This window comes from Lissotriton helveticus, chromosome 2_1, assembly GCF_964261635.1.
Source record: "Lissotriton helveticus chromosome 2_1, aLisHel1.1, whole genome shotgun sequence".
NCBI lineage: Eukaryota > Metazoa > Chordata > Amphibia > Caudata > Salamandridae > Lissotriton > Lissotriton helveticus.
In genome coordinates this window covers 1,346,482,268-1,346,509,229 of record NC_136059.1, presented here as the reverse complement: position 1 = coordinate 1,346,509,229, position 26,962 = coordinate 1,346,482,268, and the positions used below count along the sequence as shown (strand labels likewise).

At 43.3% G+C, this 26,962-nt stretch overlaps 1 protein-coding gene across 3 annotated transcripts in view; it reads right to left on the bottom strand.

The window, feature by feature from the left end:
* Window positions 1–26,962, bottom strand: part of MAPK10 (mitogen-activated protein kinase 10) — a 561,938-nt gene that overhangs the window by 236,587 nt on the left and 298,389 nt on the right. Inside the window, exon 7 of one of the 3 annotated variants that reach the window (XM_078677510.1) lies at window positions 6,418–6,489. The exons of the other annotated variants lie outside the window; for them this stretch is intronic. Coding sequence (XP_078533636.1) covers window positions 6,418–6,489 — 72 coding nt within the window. The remainder of the gene's footprint in view (window positions 1–6,417; window positions 6,490–26,962) is intronic. 3 annotated transcript variants of the gene reach the window in all.

The window sequence follows — 26,962 nt, the reverse complement described above, 5'->3', positions numbered from 1 at the left end:
TGGACAATAATTATTTTTCCGTAATAGTGTAGTTGATTTCTGACGGAAGCAGTTTTCTTGAACGATATGCAATGGGATGCAACTACCCGGTATCCTTATGTCGTTGTGACAAAACTCCTCCAATAGCCTGTTCTGAGGTGTCGCTTTCTACGTAAAAGGGTTGACTCCGCTATTCATGTAGTAAAACTGGTGCAGAGGTAAAACTTTTTTTTCGAGACTGAAAGGATTCTTCTGCCCCGGCTGTCCATTGGAAAGTATTTCCTTTCTTTAAAAGTCTGGTGATTGGTATGACCTCCTGAGAAAAATCCTTAATGTAGAAATAGGCAAAGGCAAAGGCAATGAAGCTTTGTATTTCCTTCACAGTAGCTGGTGGATGCCAGTCAAGTACCGCTTCAATCTTCTTCTTATCCATGGTCAGACCTTCAGGAGCGATGATGAATCCTAAGAAATCTACTGACCTTACTCCAAAGGTACATTGCTCCAACTTAGCTTACAACCTGTTTTCTCTTACTGTTGTCAATGTACACAATTGCACACTGATCAATAAATTCCTTTAACAGGTCATTGATAAAGTATAGGAAGGCCGTTGGGGCGTTGCATAGACCATATGGCATTACCTGATATTCGAATGATCCATATTTATTTCTGAAGGCCGTTTGCCACTTGTCTTCTTCTCGCACTCGGATAAGATGATAGGCACCCCGCAAGTCTAATTTCGTAAAAATCTTTGCACCTTTCAGTTGATCCAGTAAAACTGAAATCAAAGGTAAGGGGTAACGATTCTAGGTGGTTATTCTGTTCAGTGCTCGATAGTCAACACAGACCCTCAACACGCCGTCCTTCTTTGGAATGAAAAAAAGTGGCGTAGAGACTGGAGACTGTGAGGGGCGGATGAAATCATTTTCCAAAAATGTGTTCAAATAATCCTTCAAATATTGATTCTCTATTTCATTAAGAGCGTAGATTCTACTGCAAGGTAAATTAGCCCATGGTTCCTGATCAATTTTACAATCATAAGATCGAAGCAGCGGAAGTTTCTTAGCCTCTGTTTCATTTAACACATCAGCAAATTCTTGATATTCTTCTGGGAGTTCTGCGGTTTTAACCACGCATACCATTATCTTGTTCTCGCACAAACAGGTAGCTGGACTCTCTTTCTTATTCTCAATTCTTTCATGATAGCAATGTTCTATGCAATATTCGGAGTCAAACAGCAAGGTTCTCTCACTCCAATTTATTGTAGGATTATGTTCTGTTAACCAAGGTAGTCCCAAAATGAGTTGGAACTGGGATGCATTGATACGATTAAATTGTATCTCTTCACGTTGGCCGTCAGAGGTAATTGATTCAACAGACTCAGTGTGGCTGACGATTGGACCAGACGATAAATTTGCTTCATCAACAGCCCTTTCTGCTTCACTTTTGACTTTCTGAATTGCTTCTAACCCCACCTTGGAGGCAAACTTGAGATCAAAAAAATTCCCGGTAGCCCCAGAATCGAACATCACGGTGACTCGTGAAGGGTCTTTTCTCTAAATTTCATGGTCTTAGTTAAGATCAGATGCAGTACAAAAGATTGTAAAGTATTTGCGACTTGATGACCTTTTGGAGCTGTTTCCTCTTTCGCATCCAACAGTCCAACTCCTCCTACAGGTGGTGCTGTGAGTTTTCCTTCTTGTAGAGTTTGGGCTTCTTTAGGCTGCCTTATAAAAAATGCCCACTAGTACCACAATAGAGACAGAGATTATTTAGCCTTCTTTTTTCCTTCTCTTCTTTGGAAAGGGGGCCCCTTATAGTAACAATTTGCATTGGTTCAACTCTCAGTTCTTTCTCCAACATTTTTTGTGCATTCTGTTTGTCCTGAATTAAATCTAGGACTACTCAGGCGAAATTCTCTTCTTTTTTCTCCTTTTCTCTCAGTTAGGCGATAATAGATTTCCAGGACTAAGTCAATCAAAGCTGACACCTCAGTGGGACGATTGAGGATTTGCATCAAGGCGTCCTTCAAATCATCCTTCAAACCTCTATAGAATAAAGTTGCGCTCCTTGATTCTGGCCATTCAGTTCCAACCACCAATTTGTTGAATCTCTCTAAATAGGTTAGCAGCTCACGATTTCTCTATCTCAATTCTAGCAACTCATTATCAGTTGCCTCAGCCACCTTTCTTCTATCAAAGATTTGCAGAAATTCATTTTTGAACTCTTCAAAATCATACAATATTGCATCATCCTGAGTGACCAACGGCATCGACCATGAAGCAGCATCTCTACTGAGATATAAGAGGTAACCCTGGGCGTCTAACTACACTACGCTCACAAAGTTTGCATAGTTTGTGCTACTTTGCGCTACTCAAATTGCACGTAGCACAGTGCAAACTCGCGTAGCGTAGTTGGCATATTTTGCTGACTTGCGGTCCTCAACGTCAAGTTGGCGACTGCGAGTGAGCAAAATGACATCCCGGCAAGACTTTTTCCTCGTTCGCGATCAGCAACATCAAGTTGGCGATCGGGACTAAGGAAAAAAAAACTCCCGGCGAGATTCTCAACGCGGGGAGGTCAGGTTTCTCATTGCAAGTGGTCACGTATGCTGGCAACCGCTCGCGATGAGAAACTACCAGTCCGCGTTGAGAAGGCTGCCGCTCGAGTAAAAGTCTACTCAAGCGGCAGAAAATGACAGCTCGCACTGTGCGAGATGCCGTTTTCAATAATTTCAAAGTGTGGACAAGCATCTGGCACTGTGCAATCATCACGAACAGCGCACTACGCAGTTAGCGTAGGGCTACGCGTATCTCACGTAGTGCGAAATGCACTTCACGTAGTGCAACTACGCGAACTACGCCCAGTGTTAATAAGAGGATAAAAGCTATTCAAGACTGTGCATCTGGAAAGACGGTTGTATGGCACATGACATTTAATGAACATTGAGTAAGGAAAATCTGAGCCTTTTGGGGATCCCCACTAAAGCGTTCAGGTGGAACTAGGGGAATGACGGAGGCCAAAGAATGCACTACTTGCGTGGTACTGCCTGGATTAAGGACTGCACTTGTACCTGACGTACCTGTACTAGAAGAGGAGGGGTGAAATTTAACTCCTGAACTCTCACTCATCAACTTGACCGCCAACTCTAAAGTTGCCCTTCTTGAGGCTTCCATTTCTGTCTTCAGGGCCTTGTTCGCCTCTCTAACAGCCATTAACTCTTGCTGTATTACTTCTAGAATTTTAGATAGACTCTTCAAATCATAACCTTCAGCCATTCTGCTCAGGTGAGGCTTACAACGTGGGTACTTCACTCTGTCATGGCCCAACTTGTATACTCACAATCTTCCAAGCACTCACGGGAGCAGAATGTTGCAAATTCCAAATTCCCCACATAGACCTCTACCCGAGCTCTTAAATAACAAGCACTCGCGTGAACCCTGTCGGGGGAAATGGGAAGGGGACAGAGAAGAGACTGCCTTGCTTCCGGTGTTCACATCAGCACCACTCGTGGCACCTTCAGTTACTTCTTCTTATGTAAACACTTATAACATCATTAAAAGCATCTATAGCCCTTGCTTCTCTTGTGCTCTATATTTCACTTTTTAATGTGCACTCTTACCCCAATTTAGCTAAGGCTTAGCCTCTCTTCTTATTGTTCTTTTTGTACATTTTGACATATAATCAACTGTGGTTTTCTACACATACTCTATTACGCTTCATCAATTTTTTAGCAATTTATTAACATATGACTATTCTTTTCTTTCAGGTACCTGTGGTTCTGAGGACTAGAATACTTTTCCAATGCTCCGACTTCCAGAAGAAGAAAAGGTGAGTGAATACCTTTCCTCAAAATTAAATTGTTCAGCACTACCCTTAATGAAATGGCTCTAAATACTTTTTTCTATTATTTAGTAAATAAATCCTGTCTAACTTCACGACGCTCACATAACGAAAACTAACCTGGTCTAACACTGATCAGATTAGGACAAACAAATTCCTTACACTATCCCCTGACTGACTAGCAAAAATCCTAAGCTCTCTCTCTCTCAGAATTCGTTGGTGAACTGCACGGCTCTGAACGCTGATGACGGTCTTCACTGCTGAGTCTGTCCTTGAGCCTTCAAAGGCTTGCGAGAGACCAGACCGGCAACCTTCAAAGTCTTCCTCGGGCACCCCCAGCATTCTCTCAGATCCTGGCAGTGGGCGCCCTCTACGCCTGACTTCAAATGACCTAACCTACATCCCCCGCTCCAACTGCGGTAAATTACGGCCGCACTGTGTGTTGGGTGAGCAGTCGTACAAGGAACCTTGACACTTATAAACCTATTCCATAAGGGCTCCATCAGTCCCTTAGAAAACATCAAACAGGCATACAATATCTCAAAGCACAAACAGTTCCACTATCTACAGATGAGACACCAAGTACTTCACCCCCCTATGCAGTCAGCAGTAACAAGACCACTCACGTACTTTGAGATGTTTTTTCAAGGCCTCACCACTAGGGCAAAATGTAAGACCGTGTTTTGTGGTTACAGATGGGAATCAGCCCATTTGCATCCGCAAAAAAGGGTGGTGGTATGTACAAACGCTATTTTGCAAGTCGTGCCTTTCAAAATAGTGTTTGAGAGTTGCTTTTAGGAAGGGGCACGCCAAGGGCATCCCTTCCTAATGGTGAGTCAGAATGGCGTGTAGCATTGTTTTGCGAGCACTTTTGCAGTCACAAAACACTTGCAGTTTACAGCCTACTTCAAGTAGGTAATTAGCCACTTGCAAACAAGAAGGGGTCCCCAGGGGACCTCTTCCCCTTTATGAATGGCTGTGAAAATATTTTTAAGAGCAGGCAGTGACCCTAGGAACCACTGCTTGCCTTTAACAAAATAAAAATACAAATGTGCATTTCTTTTTTGAATGCATCCCATTTTCCTTTAAGGAAAATTTACTGCATTTGAGAAAAAAAGTTGCTTTATTGAAAAATCAAACACAGACATGGGGGTCACCATACCTGTGTTTGCAGGCTATTCACAATGGGTCGCAAATTGCGACCTGCCTCATGAATATTAATGAGGGAGGTCCCTTCCGACCCATTTAAGAATCGCAAACAGTGTCTCAGACACTGTTGTACATTCCATTTTGCGAGTCGTAAATTGCGATCCGCAAAATGTCGCAATTTGCGACTAACAAATTGAGATGGTCGTACATCTGGGCCCTAAACTCCCAAATACATGCTACCATGTTCCTTCATGCAACTCAACAATCCCTCCCTACAGGAAGAGTTGGGAGGAAGATCATGGGTTGGCAATGTATGACAATCAATGGTGCAGCATTCACACATGCACAACAAACTTTGTTAAACACTCTCAAGGCTGAGGTACTCTATGAGATATTATATAGCAGGCACTACACACTAGTGCAACTACATATCATGGACAATAGCAAATCTAAGGACTGTTGGAGAGGATGCGGAGGGACAGGAACCATCTTCCACATCATGTGGTCTGGCCCAAACCTTGGCGGGTACTGGGAGACAGTCCTGGCAACCATAGCAGAAATAGAAGAGTTGGCCCTTATTAAGGACCCGGCATCAATCCTCCTGGGCTTTTCCCAGGAGCAGACGTACCCCCTTCATTCACGTAATGGGAAGATAATCCCTCACTTCCTGCTAGCAGCCAAACAGACTACACTAAGCTTGTGGGGAAAGTACCTTATTCCGAATACCGTGGCTTCAGAACATTTGGCTGCTTATGGGATATGAAAAGATACCACATGACCTCCACGATGCATCAGGTAAATTAGCCAGTATGTTGGACCCCATCCTGGAATACCTCAACCAAGATAAAAGAGACCTGACATGCCCTAGATGTCTACGGGCATGCTCTTCACAACAAAGCTTTGTGGACGATCTCCGAAAGAAGCTCTGTTAAAAACCATTAACCTATTCCCAATTCTGGGGCGGGGTCGAGGGGAGGGATGGGGGTGGGGGAGTTGTGGCCTTTTCTGTTCTGGCAACCTTTTTGCCTTGCTGTTGTATACCTTGAAAAGGCCAATAACATGAAACTAAGAAAATAATGGAAGTAGGGGCTTAAAATAAAACCCCACAGGAAATAATGTTACATTAAATGAAATTGAATTAAAATAGTTAAAAATATAAATAAATAAATAGGAATGTTTAAAATATATACAAAAAGTACATACTTATTACTTAATTATAAAAAATGTAACAACCTATTACACATTATTATTATATAATTATGAAATATTTACTGTTTTTGCTACAAATGCCTTCAGTCACTTCTTAACTGGGTCACCCAAATAACAGCTTTATGTGGACTTGTAAGCAGAAAGCGTGAGCTTGTCTGCAAGATGGTAAAGGGGTGCATTATTTTGTTATCAAAAGAAAATGACAAGCAACAGTTGGCCAATGGTTGCTAAGAAGGATACGATCAGTACCAGGAAACAACACAGCACCTTTAATCATTTCTCCCATGATGCACCCCACTGACCACAAGTCAACTGAAAACGAAAAATGAAATGAAGGTAAACAAGACCACAGAAATACAACAAATAAAAAAACAGGATGACATCACCAACCAATTTTGCGCACAAAATGCACAGGATAACATTGCTAATATATCTGCCAATATTTTTGCAAAATATTGTGGTTAGTCGCAAACCTAGAAATTGTAAACTACACGTGCTAATAAAGCATTTGTTATCACGCCTTTTGTTTGATATCCCAAAAGTGCACACCCCCATCTGCTCTCGCCACCAGGAAGCACAATGGCTTCCATTTCCAAAAGGAGGCTAGTGTTTTTCGTAAGTAGAAGTCGACAACACTGCTGTACATGTAACCCTATGAACTAAAAAAGTCTAGGGTTGTACTGCTCAAAGCAAAGTCAATAAAAATGAGATTGCTCACTGATAGCCACAAAACAATCATCCGCTGAGCACGGAAAGACAATGCGTGAACCATACTGCGCCACTTATGTGCAGTCTGAAATGTGCTTTGTTGATTAACAGCCCCTCCAACTAGCATTTCTGCGCTTGATTGGAAAAATCTGCCCAGTGTTTGCATACTCTAAGGGCCTCATAATGAGTACCCCAGACTATTCCCTAGCAACACTATTCTCCAGAGGTACTGATACCCGGAATACTAGTAACAGATGCGTGTTATTAAGATTTATGAGTGGGACCCTGAAATTCCACTGAGAAACTAGGGATTTAGGAATACAATGCTAGATTATTTGTCACTACCAGTAGGCAAAATTATTTTCTTTCAAATTACCTTGCTGCACAGGGGGTGGGGGAAAACGTGTTCTAGTGGTTTGTTTTCACAATGCTAAGGGCAAAAGCATTGTGTTTAGCCCACTACAGGGCTCTGTGCACAATCATATGGTCAATATTGAAGGTTGCAAATTCAGCTTTGAAAGTTAATATTGTATTGTCCTCTCCAGCCCAGGAGTATTTATAAGACCACGCCACACGTTGAGCTCTAGTTTGCACATTTTTATCCTTCAGCATGCAACCGTTAACCAAACGTACTGTGCTACAAACTTTTTTAAGAACACCCAATCACACCTACCAGATTACGTAATACTTGTAAGGAGTCTGCTGAGGACCATGGGAGGCCTCAAACACACAAACACAACATCTCCCCCTTTCTTAAATAAAAAGTAGGAACAACATATATATACAAACTTAATTCTGAAAAAAAGAGATTCTGATTTTTGGTAATATGCAACCAAATTGGGGCAATCTGTGGTGGCCGGCAGAGATGGATATACCTCTCAAACTAGCAGCCAAAGTCAAGAACTTGGGTGTATGGATTGACAATAAATTAACACTCTGTCAAAAGACCAACACTATTGTCTCTGCTTCATATTTTCTTATGTAGAAAATAAAGAAGATACATCCGTACATCCTGGCGGACACCAGAAAAACAATAGTCACATCTCTCATCCAGTCCAAATTAGATTACTGTAACGGGCTATATCTGAACGTTCAGAAGCAGTGTTTAAAGAAGCTTCAGATGGTCCAAAACTCGCTCATTGTGCAATATCCCCAGGCACAAAACTGTATCCAAGGAAATCCGCAATTTGCACTGGCTCCCCGTATCTCAGCACATGAAATTCAAGGCATTGTGTCTTGCCTACAAGGCCTTGAATCACACAGGCCCCTCTTTTCTCCAGAACCTTTTTGTATGATACCAATCGACCAGACATCTTCGATCGGCAGGTGCAAGATTACTTTTGGTGCCCAGAATCCGTACTGCACACTGGGGTGGCAGCAGTTTTCACTACGGCACCTCTAAACTTTGGAACTCTCTTCCAATGGAACTTAGGAATGCTAGCTCTTTAGTGGGTTTTATGAGAAAACTAAAGACCTGGCTGTTTCAGGATTAGACGCTGAGCATGCTTACTGTTGTCCCTAGCACCAAGACACCTCCGGGTATATGGCACTTTCACAAATTTCATAACATTAACATACACACATTATAACTCCTCGATGAGTCGTCAAGGTGCGTGCACCAGTTTTTCAGAGCGAGTTGTACAAAAAGAAGAGAGGGCTCCTTCATCTGCCATCTCTGGAGCAGAGTTGGATGCTTGACTTGGTCACTCAGGTGGACTTGCCTCACTCATGGGGTCTGGAGCCGATGCAGATCAAGGCAAAGGCTTAAAGTGTGACGAGTCTCTGGGTATGGATTTTCCAGGTCGTTGGGCAGTTACCATATGTCCTTTGCTTGCACAACTCTTAGAGATTCAGCATTAAACAGAGATTCTGCCTTGCGTGTCCCCTTTTGCTTGACAAGAAGTTGATCTTTTTTCTTAAAAGCTGTTTCTCAAGCGCATCGGGACTTATCGGCGTAAGCCTTCATTCTGAATTTGCAAGACTGGTCAGTGACACAAATTTTGTCATGGTCTATTGACCGACTGGTGGTCCATTGTGGTATCTTCATTCCAAAAGCTCTCCTGAAAAGCAAGGTGGCAGGACTTTCTTCTGTTGTGAAATGAGGAGTGGAACAGTAGGCACGGAGGGCTGGTTGTAAAGTTGACTTGATGTTGATGCCTTCCAGTACAGTACACTGAACCACCATCAAAGTACTCATAAATCGTTCAATATGCCATTTATCTGTGGCCACAGCAGTGTACGTTTCTGATGTTTGATGTGGGGGATGAAGAAAGTCTTTGAACTCTCTCCTATTGAAGGCGGGCCGTGGTCAGATTTGAGAATGGAGGGAACACCCTATGTTGTGAAAATTCCATTCAGTCTCTGAATGACTCTGTCATATGTGATTGATGATGAGTCTTCCACTAGAGGAAAATGTGAGCACTCATCAACAACTACCATGAGATGATGTCCTTGATTGAGGAGTCCAAAGAAGTCAATCACAATCCTCTCGCAAGCTTGCTTAGGAAGATCAGACATGCTCAGCGGGTGCTGAGTGGTTTTAGGAGACAAACAGTTGCAAATATGACAAGCTTTAGGCTCCCTTTCAACTCGTTCATTAGGGTGCAGGAACCACACTCGATCCCTAAGGGGTCTTTTAGTTGTGGCAATGCCACAATGTACTTCGCGTGCCAGTTAAATGACTTGTTGCCGCAGGCTTTCAGGGATAACTATTCTTGCTTGTCTTAGTATGACACCATCATGTGTAACAGAAAGTTTTTCCCAAACATTTTTTAATTTCTGGTACTCAATATCATGAATGAATGAAAATAGGACTTATAAAGCGCACGTACACCTACGGTTTCTTGGCGCTGGCATCTGTAATAGGTCGAGTATGACTCCTCCATGATTGTGTTGTAATGATTTCTTTGAACTTAAGCATGTCTTTGCCAGTATCTGTAGCTGTCAGAATCTCTTCACTAGAAAGAGCTGCAGGTGCACGTGACTTTACTATTAAATTGATGTAGGTCTCAGCGCTTTGGGCGTTGTACTATGATGCTGTAATGGCAACCTTCAAAATGAGGCTGCGGGGCTCATATAAAGCGGAGTATAATAATTTATTCTTCCTAATCCTGTCCTTTTTTTCAGCAGCCACCATATTTACCATGCTGCCCAAAGAGTCTTAAACCTCATTTTCTTGTAGTAGCCTGGTTCAGCAAATTAAAAAAAAAGGTTTTTAAAGTCTTCCCCAACCAGTAGTTTATAAATATCTGGAACCCTCCCTTGATTCCAGGGGTCCAGGGGGTTTCCCCCAACTAATCCGCTCATGCACTGTAGTGCTGATGTCAACTGGTATAAATTGAAGTCAAGGACAGCCCACCCGGCTCTCTCTCTAGGAGAGTACATGAATTTCAGGGTCCGTCTTGTCTTTCCATTTCCCATATCAATCTATTAACCACCCTCTCTAACTTTTTAAACCATAATTTCTCAAATACCAACGTGATTGGTCTAAATAAAAAGAGAACTTTGGGATTAACCAACCACTCTAACTTCTTAAACCATAATTTCTCAAATACCAGCGTGATTGATCTAAACAAAAAGACAACTTTGGGAAGGAAAATCATTTTCACTACATTACAACAACCAACTAAAGACAAATGAAAGTTGTCCAGCCTGTCAAAATCCTTTGACCCTTTCTATTTGACAGGGGCTAGGTTCTGTTCTACGATTTGCTCTATATTAGCTGACATTTTTACCCCCAAATAAGATGCAGATTGGACAACCCGTGGATCCACTAAACCAAGATGTTCATTAATTAGAATTTGAGTTTTATGCTGAATAGGTAAAACGCCTGAGATCTTCCCTAAGAAAGCCGTTTATTTTGTGATTTCTACCAAAGCCAGCTCTGGCACTGATGTAATGACCGCTAAGTCATAACACCTTGTTATACTCTGCTTTTTATGAATCCATCACTCCCGGAGGTTTTCTATGATAACGCAATGAGACGGTGGGAGGATCTAGGGGGTGGAAACGATTGGTTATTGGAGTCAAGTCATTTTCTGAGATTCCAGACACGTATGGGGTGGAAAAAATGACTTCTTAAAATACCTTCAGATATGTTGCTTTTAGCTGAAGAAAATAGGGCACCCCAAAAGGATAGCCAAAGACTCCATCATGGATAAGATGAGGGATGAAGATGGATGCACTATCAGCCAGATTTGCAGAGAGTTGATCTTTAAGCAGCCAGACGATATTAAGAAGCAGGCAGATAAATGGGATCAAAGGCTTGAGTTAAAGGGATCGAGCCTTCTTGATTTCCTAAAGAAGGGGCAGATTTTATTTTGCTTATCAAAGCTCCAAGCTCAGCATTTTAAGATGATTTTAGATCCCTATTACATGTCAGGGAACATATCAAAATGGGGTGGTCTTGTGAGCATTAGCTGCCCTCGTTGTCAAGCCCCAAGTTCCTCATATGTTTTCGATTTACCCTTGGCTGGATAATTTGAAGAGAGGTATAGAGTCATTCCTGGAGTCTTTACTGAAGATGAAAGTAGCTTCTGACGCCCATCATTAATGCTGCTGGAAGTGAGTAGCTCAGGATCACATGGAACACAGCCATACTTTATGTTCTTGGCCATGGCAGTGATTAGAATTTGTGTCTCTACTGCCTGGCTGGACCTCTTTCTCTCTGTGGCTCAACCGACTCCTCTCTGCTTTTAATTTGGAGAAAGGAATTTATGAGCAGAAAGGCCAAAAGGCCCAAAAACTGGGGAAACTATTTGGGCTCTAATCTATTAAGTGAAGGTCGAGACTGGGGAACCCAGAGGTAATATGGATTTTAATCGTTTTTCAGTATTTATAATCAATGCTGTTTTTACAATGGGTGAATGCTTTTATCCCAAAGTATCAATTTTATGAAATCTCTTACTAAAATCGCTTATGTATTAATTTATTTATGTGCTCCTCCCAAAATTTTTACAAACCCCCACCTCTTGATGTGAGATGGCATCTTGCCTTTGAGATATCCGAAGAGAATGAGCTACGCTTGATGATCTGTGACAAGGGTAAAATGCCTTCTGTAAAGAAACACAGTGAGGTGTTCACACACCCACACTATAGCTAAGCTTTATTTCTCAGGTTGAAAATAGGCATGTTCCTTCTGAGCTAAGCTCCAGCTAGCAGAGGCCACAATTTGCCTCTGAGCATTGGCCTGTCCATTGTGTTAAGAAAGGATCACACCCAACCCACTGGGCTTGCTTCTACCACAATCTCTGTAAGAAATGTTGGGTCAAAGTAAGCTTTTCATTTGCATTTTAAATTGCATGTTTTATTTTCTTGAAACTTCGGTCACATTCAGATGACCATTCAAACGGAACATCTTGCTTTGTTAATTCTCTTAAAGGGGTACTCACAGAAGCACAATCACAAATGTACTTACAGCAGTAGCTGGCCATGCCTACGGATCATAGCATGGTCACATCTTTTAGAGGACAAGTAGATGACAATGCTTTTACCTTTTCGGAGTCAGGGCTCAATCACTTTTCAGAGATAATATGGGCAAAAAATGTAAGTCTGTTTTAATGAAACCCACACTTCTCTGTGTTAGACTTGGCATCTTTTGGCATGTTTCCCCCGAATTTTTGCTTTCTGACCTCCCCGGTTTTGACTCTGTTTTTGCTGGTGTAACGTTTCTGCGCGCTTTTGGCACTGCTGATCAGTGGTAAAGCGCTGGTGCTCCTGTGGTAAATTGTGTTATGATTGGATGTGTGACTTACTTGTCAGTCCCCAGTAACGGTGCTGAGGCTTGTGAGTCCACCGCTACTCGTGGGCCTGCAGCACGGATTGTGCCACCCATGTACGTAGCCCGAGAAAGGTATAAGTGAAGGAAGTTTGAAGGCCTGAACTCAGTGTCTAAAGACACAGTCTTTAGCGAGGGTGCCCTTTTAATTCTGAGTTCATAAAGGCCACTTTTAGAAAGTGGGTGTTATTTTGCTCAATCATCCTGTGTGCCTCTGCTGTAATGTGGATTGTCTGTCTGGTTTTTGGACGACAGATGGCTAGGGAGCAGGGTGGCTCCAGATAGTCTAGGTAGGTCAGGAAAGGGCTAAATAGAACTGGGTTACGACGGGGGAAGAGGGAGGAGATTTCCTTGCACCTCAGAGAGCCTCGTCTGCCTCTGACAAAGCCGTCTCCACCTCCTGCCAGGAATTCACGCCAGAGAAGGCCCAACTGGTTCTTGCCGGACACCGACACCCTCTGCCTGGCAGATCAAAGGATTTATGTGTACAAATACTGGGTCCCAGACCCCTGAACTTTAGAACTCATCTGGATCAAGAAGACTGCACAGTAGGAGAGTCGGAGAAACTGCTGAAAGGACCGAACGCTGGGCTGACTTGCAGTGGCTGCTTCTGTCTTGGGCAGTGAAAGGCCTGGACTGGACTTTCTGCGACCAAATTGGTGAGACGCTCCAAGGGCTTGAGGTAGAGCTTGCCCCTTGTTCACGAAGTCTTAGGAACAGCAGAGACTTCAGGTTCTTCGACCCGCAGCACTGGGGACTGTGTTTTTGTGCTGCCACCCGAAGAATGCCACCCGACAACATCTACGACAACCCTGCTGAACCCATGTCCTGAAGGCACTGCAAAGGGCACCGCAGCAACGCTGCACCATGACCTTGGTCTCACCGACGACACCTTTTGACACCATCTTCAAGCCGCTGCTCGCAACGCGACCTGTGGGCTTGGCACTCTGCACGGCCATGCTTTACGCCGATGATTTGGCACCGCAGAGGGCACTGCCGCTTCGCTGCACCGCAAGCCTGGTCTCACCGACGACGCCTGCTGACGCCAGCACCGAGTCGCGGCTGGCGCCACGACCTGTTGGCCCGCACTCTGCACCGCCTCGCTACACGACAATGCCATGGCCTTCCTGATGCCGCCGCTTCCCGCCGAAATCGACGTCACTGCCTGCACCGTGGTTCGGGGGCACCGCTCGCAAGTTACATGATGCACCGCCCTCATCCCACACCACAGCCTTTGCCTACTGACGCCGGGGCCATTGACTCCAGTTCGTCAGCCGCCGCTGCTTGCATCGTGACCTGCCAGCACCGTAAGGAGCACCGCCTACATGTTGCACCCCGACCCTAGTCTCACCATCTAACGCCGCCACCGAGCCGCTGCTCGCACTGCGACCTGGGGGCACTGCACGCCATGCTTCACACATCAGCACCTGATGCCTATTGGCCCCAGTGCTCCGGATTCCATCAGAAAGGAATCAACCTGCAACGCGGATCAAGGCTGGACTATGCCAATGCCCTTTTCCTTGGCCTCCCAGACTACCTGGTCCAGCGTCTACAGGTTGCACAAAACTCTGCTGCCCGCGCGATTTTCGGCCTGCATAGGCGATCGCGAGCCTCGGGGCTGCTTCAGAAGCTCCACTGGCTGCCTATCCGTAAGCGGATTATGTTCAAATCCCTTACGTTGATGCACAAGGCACTGTTTGGCTCTGGGGCCGGATATTTACGGCGCAGGTTGATTTTCTATCGCCCTGCTCGCCTACTGCGCTCTGCAGCTCTTTTCACTGCCGTGGTTCCTCGCGTGCATAAGGCCCGCACTGGGGGCCGCTCCTTTGGCTTTAAGGCACCTCAGTTGTGGAACTCCTTACCACTGGCGTTACGTAGTACTCCTAACTTGCTTCAATTTAGGAAGAGCTTGAAGACATGGCTTTTTAATGCTTAGTTGTTTTCTGGGGGGGTTTTCTTTTCTGTATTGTTTCGTGTTATGTTATTACACACTGATTTATTTGTGGAAAGCGCCGGGACACTCTGTCGGAGTAGCCGTGCGCTATATAAATATAATTTAACATAACATAACATAACATAACTTCAATGACCTCATCGCCCTGCATCTCTGAAAAGTACTGTTTGCGGGTCTTCTTGACCCCGTAGTTGGCCTGCGACCCCGCGTTCAGCCAGAACTGTTTTTGGATTTGTTGTTCACCACGTTGTGATAGCCCCAGATGGAGCTATCGACATCAAGGAACTATTTTTAAAGCATATTTTTATAAGTGACGATTTTGAAGTATAATGTTGTGGATTTTTATCGTATTTGGCCTTGTCGTAAGTATATAAAAATTTGATATTTTTCTAAACTGGTGTGGTGTCCTTCTGTAGTACGTACACTGTTTTACTGTTGGTTATGTGCAAATGTTTTACACACTGCCTCTAAGATAAGCCTGCCTTCTCATGCCAAGCTACCAAGGGGGTGAGCAGGGGTTAGTTTAGAAATGTAACTCCCTTATCCTGACTAGAGTGGTGGTTTCTGCCTCACTTTGGCACAAGTCTGAGCTAGCCAGAAATACCATTTCTAACACTTTGCATTTAGTGGGAGAACAGCATCAGCTAGCAGATGGCATACTTGTGTGAGTGCTTTATCATGGTTTTTTCGTGTAGCCCCAAACACCACCAGTATATCACTAATGTAGTTAAAAGCATGCGACAGGCGGAATTATTTGATGAATGACATCTTAAAAAGGTTTATGCAGCTGACGACACACCAAAACTGAGTCTTTTATATCTGAACAAACCAGCATGAGTTGAAAAAGTAGTAATGTACCTGCAGTTTTCTTCCAGTTCAAGTTGATGGTTGCCTTTGTTCAGATCAAGGCAGAAGAAAACTTTGGCGCCATTCATTTGCGTGATCCTGTCGGCTATGTGAGGACCTGGCTGTCATCCTCTTTCAATTGCTCGGTTGGCCTATCGCATATCAACACAAATGCGCACTGAACCTCCACTGTTCCTTTTTGGCACAAACACAATGGGTCAAACTCATGGTGTCAGACCAGTAAAGCGCTTGATGATGTCATGCTTTAACAGTGTTTCTAGTTCTTTCTCAACAGCATCCTGTGTGTTAAAAGCAATTTGGCGATGCTGCTGTTCAACAGGGCAAATATCTTCATTTATGTGAAACTGCACCTTCATTGTCTTAAGTTTCCAAAGTCCATGAAACAATGTCGGGCAGTGACTCACTAATGCAGAATGGGCATTCACGTTGTAGTCAATAGAGATCAGTTCCATTTCAGCAGCAGTATCGAAAACGATTGCACTGTTGTTTTCTTGTGCCACATGGTTGCTACAAAGGATCCTTTACTCTTCAGGGGCGCAGAAGCTGTCCAGGTGTACACCTTTTTTACTGACAGTGTAAGATGTGGTATCAGATACAGTTCTTTGTGCTTTTCTGCCAGCATGTTTATCGATGCACCACTGTCTATAATAAAAGTTGTAGGGCAATCATTCACCTTGAGTGTGATTTTGGACAATGTCCAAACAACATTGTTGCTTTGTGTGATGATTCTTTTAGATTTATGCTCTTCTTTTCAAGCGGACAATCCTGCTTGTACACGTTGGTCTGTGACTGACATCACCATCGCACATCCATCATTCTCACTGTCACTCGATGATGACGTTAACAAGCCTTTGGAGGATGAATTTGATAACTACCACTTTGTTTCGTTTCCACTTGCCTTAGTCGATTTGCTGTTTGGCCTTGTGGGAGAGGCTAGAGTGCTTGTAGAACTTTCAGGCGTTTATCTTCTCGTCTCTTCGTGACACACTTAGTTTCTCTTTTGCTTTGCAAACCATAATGAAATAGTTTTCCTTCCCACTGCCTTTGTATATTTATCAGATGGCAGGACATTTGCCTTCATGTGGAAAGGAGAATCCACAGTGGAAACACAATTTATTTTTCTTCTGAGACATCACTCTATGGGCCTCTGCCATGTGTTTCTGCTTACTTTACATACTCAATGCTGAATCATTTTAGGTTGTTCCAAATTACAATTCACCAGCTTGTCAATCAGGACAAACCTCCGCTCTTGCAGCCATGAGCACTTACTCCAAACTGAGCATTTCTTGCAGCATGCGTCATCGGAATGAATCGGATAGGTAACCATTGAGTAATTGTAGACGCATGGCTTCTTCATCATTAAATTCATTGAACTTTCAGTACTTAATGAGCGTGTCAAGTCTCTCAACAAACTGATCCATCATTTTACCAGGTTGCTGTCTGGCTTGATTGACAGTAAACACATCTGGCACTGGATTGAACTTGGCCTCCAATGTCTTCTTGACCTGACAGTATGATACTTCATCAGCTTGTGATATCTTCATGATCACTTGTTTTACTCCTTTACATGCAAGGTTCTTTAGGTATTGGATGATCTTTTTGTTATCTACTTCTTCTATAGCATCTATGAAGTCATTGAACTGAAATGCAAAAAGCAGAATGCTAGTGCCAGACGGACTGCTTGGATTGAATCAAGGCAGTCCGTCTGACACCAGTATTCTGCTTTTCTGCTTTTCGGTCGTGTCCAATGGAGTTGGTGGCTTCTGGAACAAAGGTCCATCATATTTTGTGCTGTTTCCTACTGTCGTTGAGAGTATATGCTGCTCAGACAGCATTTGATCTTCAGGGTCTCTTGGCCCGGTGGCACCTCTGTAAGCTTCAGCCAGCTCATTAGTACATGGATTGATACACCTGAATTGAGGTCGGCGGGCCCCATCCTCCTTCTGCACAGTGAATAATAGTTTCGCATCTTGCATGTGCTCATCACAGCTTTCGACTTTATGCATTGTACTTGGCTGACGCTGCCTTTAGCGTTTCTTCTTACCTGTTACTGTCAGGGTCTGACACCCAATTGCGCCTACAGTACATGCCGATAAGTGAGGATTGCCGCCTGAACTACAATTCTCAGGAAGCCTCCAGAAGGAGGGACCTCTGGGTATTTGAACACGATTGCACGCAAGTCAGCGTGCGTAGTTCTTGTTTTGAAGACCTTTGCATTGTGCGGCTGAATGGTGCTGTCTGAGGAAGTACGGAGCGGCTGGAGTGAACCTGTGGAAGCGGTTTCCTACTGCGGCTCGCAGGAAGAGCCATTGTGATTTGATCCCGACTCGCAGTTTATATTTGAACAGGAGTTAGTAAAGTCTCGGCGACGGATGGTAAGGACGCATACTTGTATGGAGAGGCATCACTGATTACGGCGGCAGCTGCTGCAATAGTGAAATGGCTCGTGCTGGAGTTGCTTGTGCACCGAAGAAGACTCTGGCAGGAAAGAGGTACCATCTTAAGAAGCGCCCAGTGGAGGTGCGTTTTGTTTGCTGGCGCTACTAGTTCTATTTGCCTAGGGATTTAGACACATGGGGTTTGTTACAAGACTTCATTGTGTTGCAGTTATTTTGGGTTAGACCAAGAAGACTATTGGTTTTCTCGTTGGCGTAAGTTGAAGTGTCTGGAGTTCTTCAACAACGCTTCCATGATGGCATCTCCATATATGTAACCTGTTTAAAGCTATCACGACGTATTGCCTTATGATTTCCCTATCGGAGCATGGATTATAGAGACTGCCTTTTTGCTCCTCTGACCATTTACGAGTAAAGAAACTCTTCCTTTATTTTTTTTTGTCTTCTTTCCTATTTTCCATTTGTGGTGAAGCATTTGATTGTGAATACGATAAAAGGGTACGAATGGGAAAGGAGGGTCCCTACTATAAAGTGGTGGTGGGGGGAGGTCAATGTGAGTTTACCGGTGTGCTTTATTGTCAAAGGTATATTATCCAGTTGGTGAGCTATCTTACTGGGTAGAGAGAGAGAAACACTAGGGTAGGCTGAACCTGAGTTACAGGTATTAACCGAATTAGTGAGACTCTGACATAGTAGTAGAGAAGGAGACCTGTATTAATAATTGTGTTTTATGTTTACAGGTATCCCATTCCCACGCTGTTCCTACCCTAATTCCTTTCCATCGCTTGATCGCCTCAATACTCTGTGCTTTGTGGGTAAGAGTTGAGGATGTCAAGAGGTGGACCCCTTTGAACATCGCCTGGATTCAGAGGAGTTCCTGAGGACGTTACAGTTACCACTGTCTTTAGCATGCTTTGTATTGGTGCTGGCTCTGTGTTATGCTGTGGGGCAGTATTTCTTCTTTCGGCCTTACCAGTAGATTTTTAGTAGGCTTACTAATTGATCTCCTCCATAGGGACTTCACCTTCTTCGAAGGTCATTCAAAAGCTGGAGTTGCCCTTTGACTCCACATGGGCCAACTGTAGACCGCTTCTTTAGGCACATGTGGCAAGCACAAGCAGGTTGCTGGACCACTGCACACTCTCAGAGAGAGCAGTCTTGTATCTTTGGGGGCAAGTATTCCCTTTCTCGTCTCCAGCTGTAGCATCCTCCCCAGCCCAGGAGCGTTTAACAGACCAAGCCACACACTGAGCTCTGGTTTGCATGTCTTTGTTCTTCAGCATGTAACCGTTAACTGAACATACTGCGTGACAAAAGTTATTAGCCACATCCAGTCACGCCCACCAGATTAGGTAATATTTGTAAGGAGTCTGCGAAGGACCACTAGAAGTTTCACACACAAAAACACAGGACACAACAAATATCAAATCTCCATAGGCATCACACTGTCAAAACTGTTAATATAAATGTGTAAAGTAAGAGTAATTTTAATGGCAACACATATTGATATCATGTCACAACTTCAAGCTTATCTCAATTCATAAACCAGGGAAAGTAAGTGAATCTTCTAAATGCCTCAAATGCTATATAAAATGCAATTACAAAATGGCATCACAACTGCCATATCTTCATTAGTGATTCATGAGTTCAGTCTGCCATAACCGATCAGTATCATAAACATACCCTAGCACAAAAGTATCCATTAACAACAATGGCTTGATTCCCAAATCCAAGCGTTACAAAGTCAGACATTTGCGATGCTGCCCAGATTTTGAGTAGGTTTCTGGCCTTCCAGAGACTCACAAACATTCCTAGAATTATACTTAGATATCTGTGACAATAGCAGATTTCCAGGAATGCTCTGGGGCATTTTGCACTAAGTAGATAATACTTTTGAGTCAGCAACGTGTAAATGTGAATTTGCACATTTTGCTTTATTTCTTTTCCTCACAAGGAAAATATTTTTTGATTAGACAATGCAATTTCCCACCCTCAACTCATTTCCACCCAGCAAACACAGTTCTACAGTCTTTCATTTTTGATAAATGTGTTTTTTCAAGTTTCTCTTAGCATGAATACAAATAACATTGCAGCACTTCACATTCGATACATCCATATACATTATCATTTGTGTGATGTGTGCCAGGGTTGAGGGGAGGGGAGGGGGGGAGACAAGCAGCAAGTAACAGAGAAATGTATCCATCAGTCATTCATGCTTCCTTACTTCCGGTTGACAGGGAGGACTCACCTCTCACTGCACACAGTCATCACAACAACCACTTAATGGCCTGGTCTGCAAAGTCATGCAAATTCAATGAATGTTCACTTTCCTATTATTCAAGTGAAGCTAATGTGTTCCCTGATGCGTGTAGCTCAGCTGAAGCTGTGCTTTCCCCATCCACCTCCCCGTCCGGTTCCTCTTCGTCTCTCTGCCCTTCACTGTGCTGTCACAGAGCTCTTTGGCCTTTTTTTATGATACATATTACTCTGTGGCATAGGCCAATTAGTGTTTACAAAGAATGGACAGAGAAAGAGAGAGTGTAGAGGATTGCAGAAATACACAATTTAGGGGAAAGGTGGGAGATACAAGTAGCTTTGTGGCTATGAATTTTGATCTTGATGACAGAAAGGAAGAGAACGAAAATTATCCAGTATCGGAACTTACACCTGAAACACAATCAAGCAGCATATATGTTAAATTGTTAGAATGCTAAAACCCACGGACATATATTTTGGAGACATTTTTTTTTTTTGCAGAGTTTTATATAGCACCAACTTGACCCGAACTGAATCAGGTATCAGAGCGCTTTACATAGCACCAGTTACGCTACACGAGGACACACATTAATTTTTGTTAGGCACGGGAAGATTAAGTGATTTGCCCAGAATCACAGGATGTTTGGCGTCGTTACCAAGACTCGAACCCAGATCCCCAGGTCCGATCTCGAGCACCTTAGCCGTTAGGCCAACTCCTCTCCATCATTGGCTAAACTATATAAAGCATGGGGTTACTCTTCTTCAAAATCAACTACTCGTTATTGAATTTGTGGACTTCTTAAGCTCCTCCTTGAAGGAACACAATGTTCCAAACAGAAAAGAATAATCCCCAGATGCATCAAGCATCCATTTTGCTATTCCTTATTAGCGAAAAATAAGTTTTCGCTAATAAGGAATAGCAAAATGCTATGCATGAAGAAATCGCAAAAAAATTGCAATTTCTTAATATTCCTTAATTGCGACTGGAAAATTGCGAGTCGCAATTAAGAAATACCTCCCCATTCATTCCTATGGGCCTAGAGGCCCATAGGAATGAATGAGAAGACATTCTCAATTTGCGATTAGCAATTAGCGAATCGCAAATTGAGAATGCAATTTCAAGGGTGCAGGGGTGTCCAAAGGACACCCTGTTGCACCCCTGAAATTAATCTGTACACATATGTTGCGCACACACATGCCCTAAGGGCATGTGTGTGCGCAACATGAAACTTTGAAAAATGCACAAAAGTGCATTTTTCAAAGTTTTGCAAATTATCATGAAGTTCAACTTCATGGTAATTTGCTCCCCGTATTAGCGAAATCGCTAATTTTTTTACTTTGTTGCATTGCATTTAAGGAATCTCAATTTGGGATTCTTTAAATGCAATCGCAATTTAAGGAATCTCAATTTAGAGATTCCTTAAATTGCGATTTTTGCATTTGGGATGATGCATCCTAAATGCAAAAATACCGGTCGCAAAGGGGCAGATTCTGAGAATCTGCCCCTTTGCGACCAGATTTTCCTTTCATGCATCTGGGCCTTTATCTTTAACGAGAATGTTTGTAGGCATGTATATTTCAACTCCTAGTGGAGCAAACATAACATTAGAATAGAATGAGATAATCTCAGTTTAAGAAAAATAATGACAATGTTTTGATGTCAGTATGGGGCAGTAGTGTATGGAGGTGAGAAGGTATGGAGGCTATACACACGAGGAGCACATCAAAGGCCACCCTTTGTACTTCATGTACACTAAACATACAACTCCTACTGCAGAGAAGGAGCTGAAATATTGGCTGGGTTGTTTAGGGTAGGATAATTATGTCTGTGACCTACTTCCAAAAACACATGACTAATATATGAGTGGAGAGGTTGAGGCCTCTTCCTTATCTACCCCTATTGTTGAATTAAATGCTGGGAGTTGGCCACAAAGAATGTGTTCTTTGGACTGATCCAATTGGCAATAAGTGAATCTTACTCCTACATTTATAATTTACCGTTGCCTTTATTTTGGGCAAATTGTTTAGGTGCCACTCACATAAAGAGCTATATTACAAATTATGTTCCAAATACCTTATCCTATGCTATGGGATTTATAAAGCGCATGGTGACCCAAAGGCATCCCAGCACAGGCGGATGGAAGTACCACTACAGCAAAGCCAGAAGAGTTACCAAAAAATCAATTCATAAAAAGCCATGTCTTAAGGGATTTTTGGAAGCTCAGCTCACTGTTCATAGAGCGATTGGACAGAAGGGGAGCATTCCACAGATTGGCTGTGTTAAAGCCAAAAAGACTGTTCTCCACTTTGAGCGCTTTTGATAGTGGAGAAGGTTACTAAAAATGAATTGGAAGATCTAAGAATCCTATTAGGGGAATAAGGGGTGATCAGTTGGCAAGAGATTGGAGGACCACTCGTATAAAAGGCTATGTGCACCATGCACAGATATTTAAACTCAATCCTTTGGGCAATTGGCAGCCAGTGGAGGTCAATCAGACCCCGTCTAGTTGAATCATACCTATGAATACCCAAGAACAGTCCTGCGGCCGCATTTTGCACGACCTGGAGTTTACGAGTCACCGCCTTGGAAGCACCTAAGTAGAGCGAATTGCCGTAATCTGGGCAGAAAGGATAAGAGTCTGTACTACCAGCCTCCTTGAGGACAGGTGGAGAAGAGGCAGAATCTTGTGCAACCTGCGCATGATTCCAAAACAGAAGGCTGACAGTCTTGTAGTGTGATATTCCATGGTTAGGGCTTTTCCCAGCCATACCCCCAGACTTTTTATGGCTGGTTTAGGAGCAGGAGGAGGACCAAGGCAGGCTGGATAATCGAGGTCCCTTTGGGGCTGGGAATTACTCCCAAGAATCATAAGCTCAATCTTGGCTCTATTCAACTTAAGGCAAGACTTGTTCATCGAGCTGGCCACCTGTTCCAGAAATGGCCCTAAGGTGGTCACTGGCTGGTCCATGTCTGGGACAAGGGTAAAAAACTGCTGAGTATCATCTGAGTAGGAGATGATGGAGATCCTAAAGGGAGTTACAATATCCGCCAGAGGTGGCAAGTATACGTTGAACAACATTGGGGTAAGGGAAGACCCTTGCGGCACACCACAAATGACTGGTAAAATTGCAGAGGAACAAATCTTATCGAAAACCTGAAATGATCTATCCTTTAAGTAGGAGCCTATCCAGTCCAGAGCTTTCCCTTCCACATCGGCCTTGCTAATTCTCTCTAAAAGAGCCAAATGGTCCACGGTTTCAAACTGAGAGCTAATATCTAAAGGAATAATCGCTACTGAGGCCCCTTGATCAAGTTCTCTTTTTCACTTCCTCCACCACCGCTAGAAGGGTGATTTTGGTGCTGTGTTTAGGCCTAAAACCAGTTTGTGTGTGGTGAAGGAAAGAATTGACCTTGAGGAATTCCGAGAGATGCCTGTTCATGTATTTTTCCACCATGTTACTTCAGGGAGCAAGGAGATGGGGCAAAAATTCCCGGGACATATAGGGTATAGCTTTTTTTTAAATGATTTTCACCATGGCGTGTTTCCATGGTTGAGGCACCAGAGCCTCCTTCAGGAGAGGTTGACTATTTGAAGCAAGATGGGGATGATAGTCTCAGCTCCAAGAGCAAGAATCCTCGGACGTGAAGGGTCAAGAGGAGATCCCGATTTTATCTTTCCTGAAAAGCTCAGCGAAGGTATCCAAGGAGAGAGGCAGGAATTCCAACAAGTTAGCTAGATTGGATTCCTTGATGCGACTGAAACTTGGACTTGGGACATCTTTCCCACCTTTGAAAGGAGAGGGAGATATCCAATATTTTAGTGTTAAAATAGGAGGCCAGAGCATTACATTAATCATAGGAGGGTTCAGAAGGTGGTCCAATGGGATTAGCTTCCAGCAGGGCTTTAATGATTTTAAAAATCTCCCTAGGGGAGTTAGCAGCTTCTTGAATTCTAGCCTTATAATAAGTGGCTTGTGCAGATCTAATTTCTGAGTAATAAGTCCTAACTGTCTTCCGATATTCCATTAAAAAAAAAATCCCCATAGTCTTTTCGCCATTAACTTTCTGCCACCTTGCACAGTTTTTTCGACACTCTAATGTGTGGGGGAGTACCAGGGAGCCACATTATTTGTATGTGTCTGTATGTGCCTCTTCTTGGGAATAGCTACATCGAGAGACAGGGTTAGCCAGTCTGCATCTTAGAATTGGCTACTTGGGGATCAAATCACACCGACAGAGTGGTCTGACTGAGGATTCCTGTCCAGTTATCAAGATTTAATTGAGACCAGCATTTGTCTTGCCTGGCCAGGGGTTTAGGGGGTAAGTTAGGGCCAGGGATGATTAGCTATATAGGGATCAAAAACTGATCGGTCAAAAAGATGGGTATCAGATCTGAGACCTAAAGCAAAGGAGATCAGTAAATACAGGGTCTAGCAAGTGCCCCTTTACATGGGTGGGGCCCTGTACTTTTTGTCTCTGTTGCAAAGCCACTAAATCTGACAAGAGGCTAGATGCTGAGGTGTCGGTGGGTTTATCAAAATGTATATTCTAATCACCCAATACTGTAAAATTTGGTTTCTTTAATGTCAAGCTGGCTAGAACCTCCGGTAGCATCTGTATAAACTGGCCTGCAGAGCCAGCGAGACGATAGAATAACATTCCTGAAAATGTGAAGGTATGTGACAAACGGATAGAGAATGGAAGAGCTTCACAATAATATAGGGAAAGGTGCAAGAGAGGGAGAATTTCAGTATTATTGCAAGTATTCCACCCTTTCCAGCCTCTCTGTCTCTACGAACTGTAAAGTAGCCAGGGGAAGAGCTTGAACAATGTCTGGCACTGACTCCTCATGGTGCCAGGTTTCTGTAAGAAAAACACATCAGGTTTTACATCCTCTAACAAGGTGAAAATATCCAACCTATGTTGAGGGAAAGAGCGACAATTTAACAGAAACAATCTCTAGCTGGACTTAGACGGAGGGAAGTTATCAGCAGGTAGGACAGGTAAAACACTATAAGAGCACTGCCTACACGACATATTGCCCTTAGTTAAGTCTGAAGCGTTGAGACAATTCGGATAACATACTCCTCTTAGGTTTAGCAAATGCTGCTTGGCATAGCCCACTATCCGAGAGTGGCGAGAGGCAGGGTTCCTGGTCTCTTTCTGGAGCAGATGGGTGCAGACAGGTTTGCCTTTGGCACGCCAGCGGCAGGCCCACTACCTGTGTCCGCTGTGCTCCCGCTGACAATGAGTAGTCCAACCACTAGAGCGCCAACCCTCCAAGGCAACTCTATGGTTAGGACTCTATGGCTAAAGTACTCAGTGCTTCATTTACCCCTGTTAACTAAAAACCCATTCAATTCCCACACAAAGCCTCCAAAAAAGATTACGCACATTGTTAAAAGATGTCAAGATTCTAAGATAAGAATGCAGATCAAAAAACGAGAGGAGTTTTGCAGATTATGTAAAGTGCTCAGTGCTTTGTTTCCTCCAGTGACTAAAAACACATTAATTTCCCTTACAATTCCCCAACATAGATAAAATTGTATTTTTAGTAAGATTCAAAATAGAAATGCAGGTAAAAATGAGGAGTTTCACAACTGCCTCACCAAGCAGTACTCTGTCCTCTGTGCTCTCGCTGCCTTGCTTAAATAATGAGTAGTCAAATGTTACTGTTCTGGTATCGTTTATGGACCTCAGTCAATCTTGAATCCTATCGTGAAGGTGTCAGATTTGTTGACCCATCCCGGTGTAATTAAAATCACTTGGTTCCATGTTATCAAAACTCTCTTACAGAGGTTGAGTCTACATGATTATTGTCTTTTCTCGCAACAATTGTGCCAGTTATCTAGAGAAAAGATCAAAAATGTGTATTGGGAAGCAGCAGCTATGGACATGGTGACTAGTAGCACAGGTAGTCTCAGTTTACCTTTTATTGATTTTAAACCATTTATAAGCTTTGAGACATCCTTTGACTAAACTGAACCGTCTTTTGCACGCAAACTATATCTGCAGTTTAGATATCGTATCCTTCTGGTCCAATATTTTATTTTTCACTGGTTCATAGGAAATGAGGGCGGTGATGACCAATGCCGGGCATGTGGGGCAGGTTCGAAGCATTGGAACACCTATTGTTCTTTTGTCCCCAGTACAGTAGGTCACAAGCAGTCGGATTATTCGTACGTTTGGAGCACATTTCTGATTTGTTTAGGTGTCTAAAATACTTTGTGAAGGGGTCTAGAAAATCAGCAACCATTACGGATTAACAGGAATACTCAAATTCCTAACAATATATCTACACGTGCAAACTTAGCAATTCCGCTGCTGTGCATAGATGTCAGACTCAAGAACTCTTCCACCCATTTTCATTTTCGTTTGTTTATCCCAAGAGAAAATACTTTTTATCCTGGAGCTTCGCTTTTTGCTACACCCCATCAACATTGGGGGTGTTCCCTCCCCTTTCTCACCCTTATGTCATACTTACTCCTGACCACAACGGGGTAAATCTCTCACTGCCTACAGAGTGGGTTACCAGGTATGTGTTTCTGGGGTGGCCAAGAAACGCACCCCTACATGAATAGGAATATTGTTGCTTAAAATTCTGCCATACTGTTGATGTTTTTAACTGCCAATAAATCAATTTACGATGGTAATATACTATTTTGAGCTCATTAATGCTATTTGCTTTAACCTGCGCAATTAGCTTTGTGAAGTGGGCTCAATCTATGTACTATGCTATGCAAATTTAACATTACAGTACGGTTGGTATTAACGAATCCAGCAAAGACGAGGATCGAGTTATTTCCTTTCAGTAGCTTACATCTGTA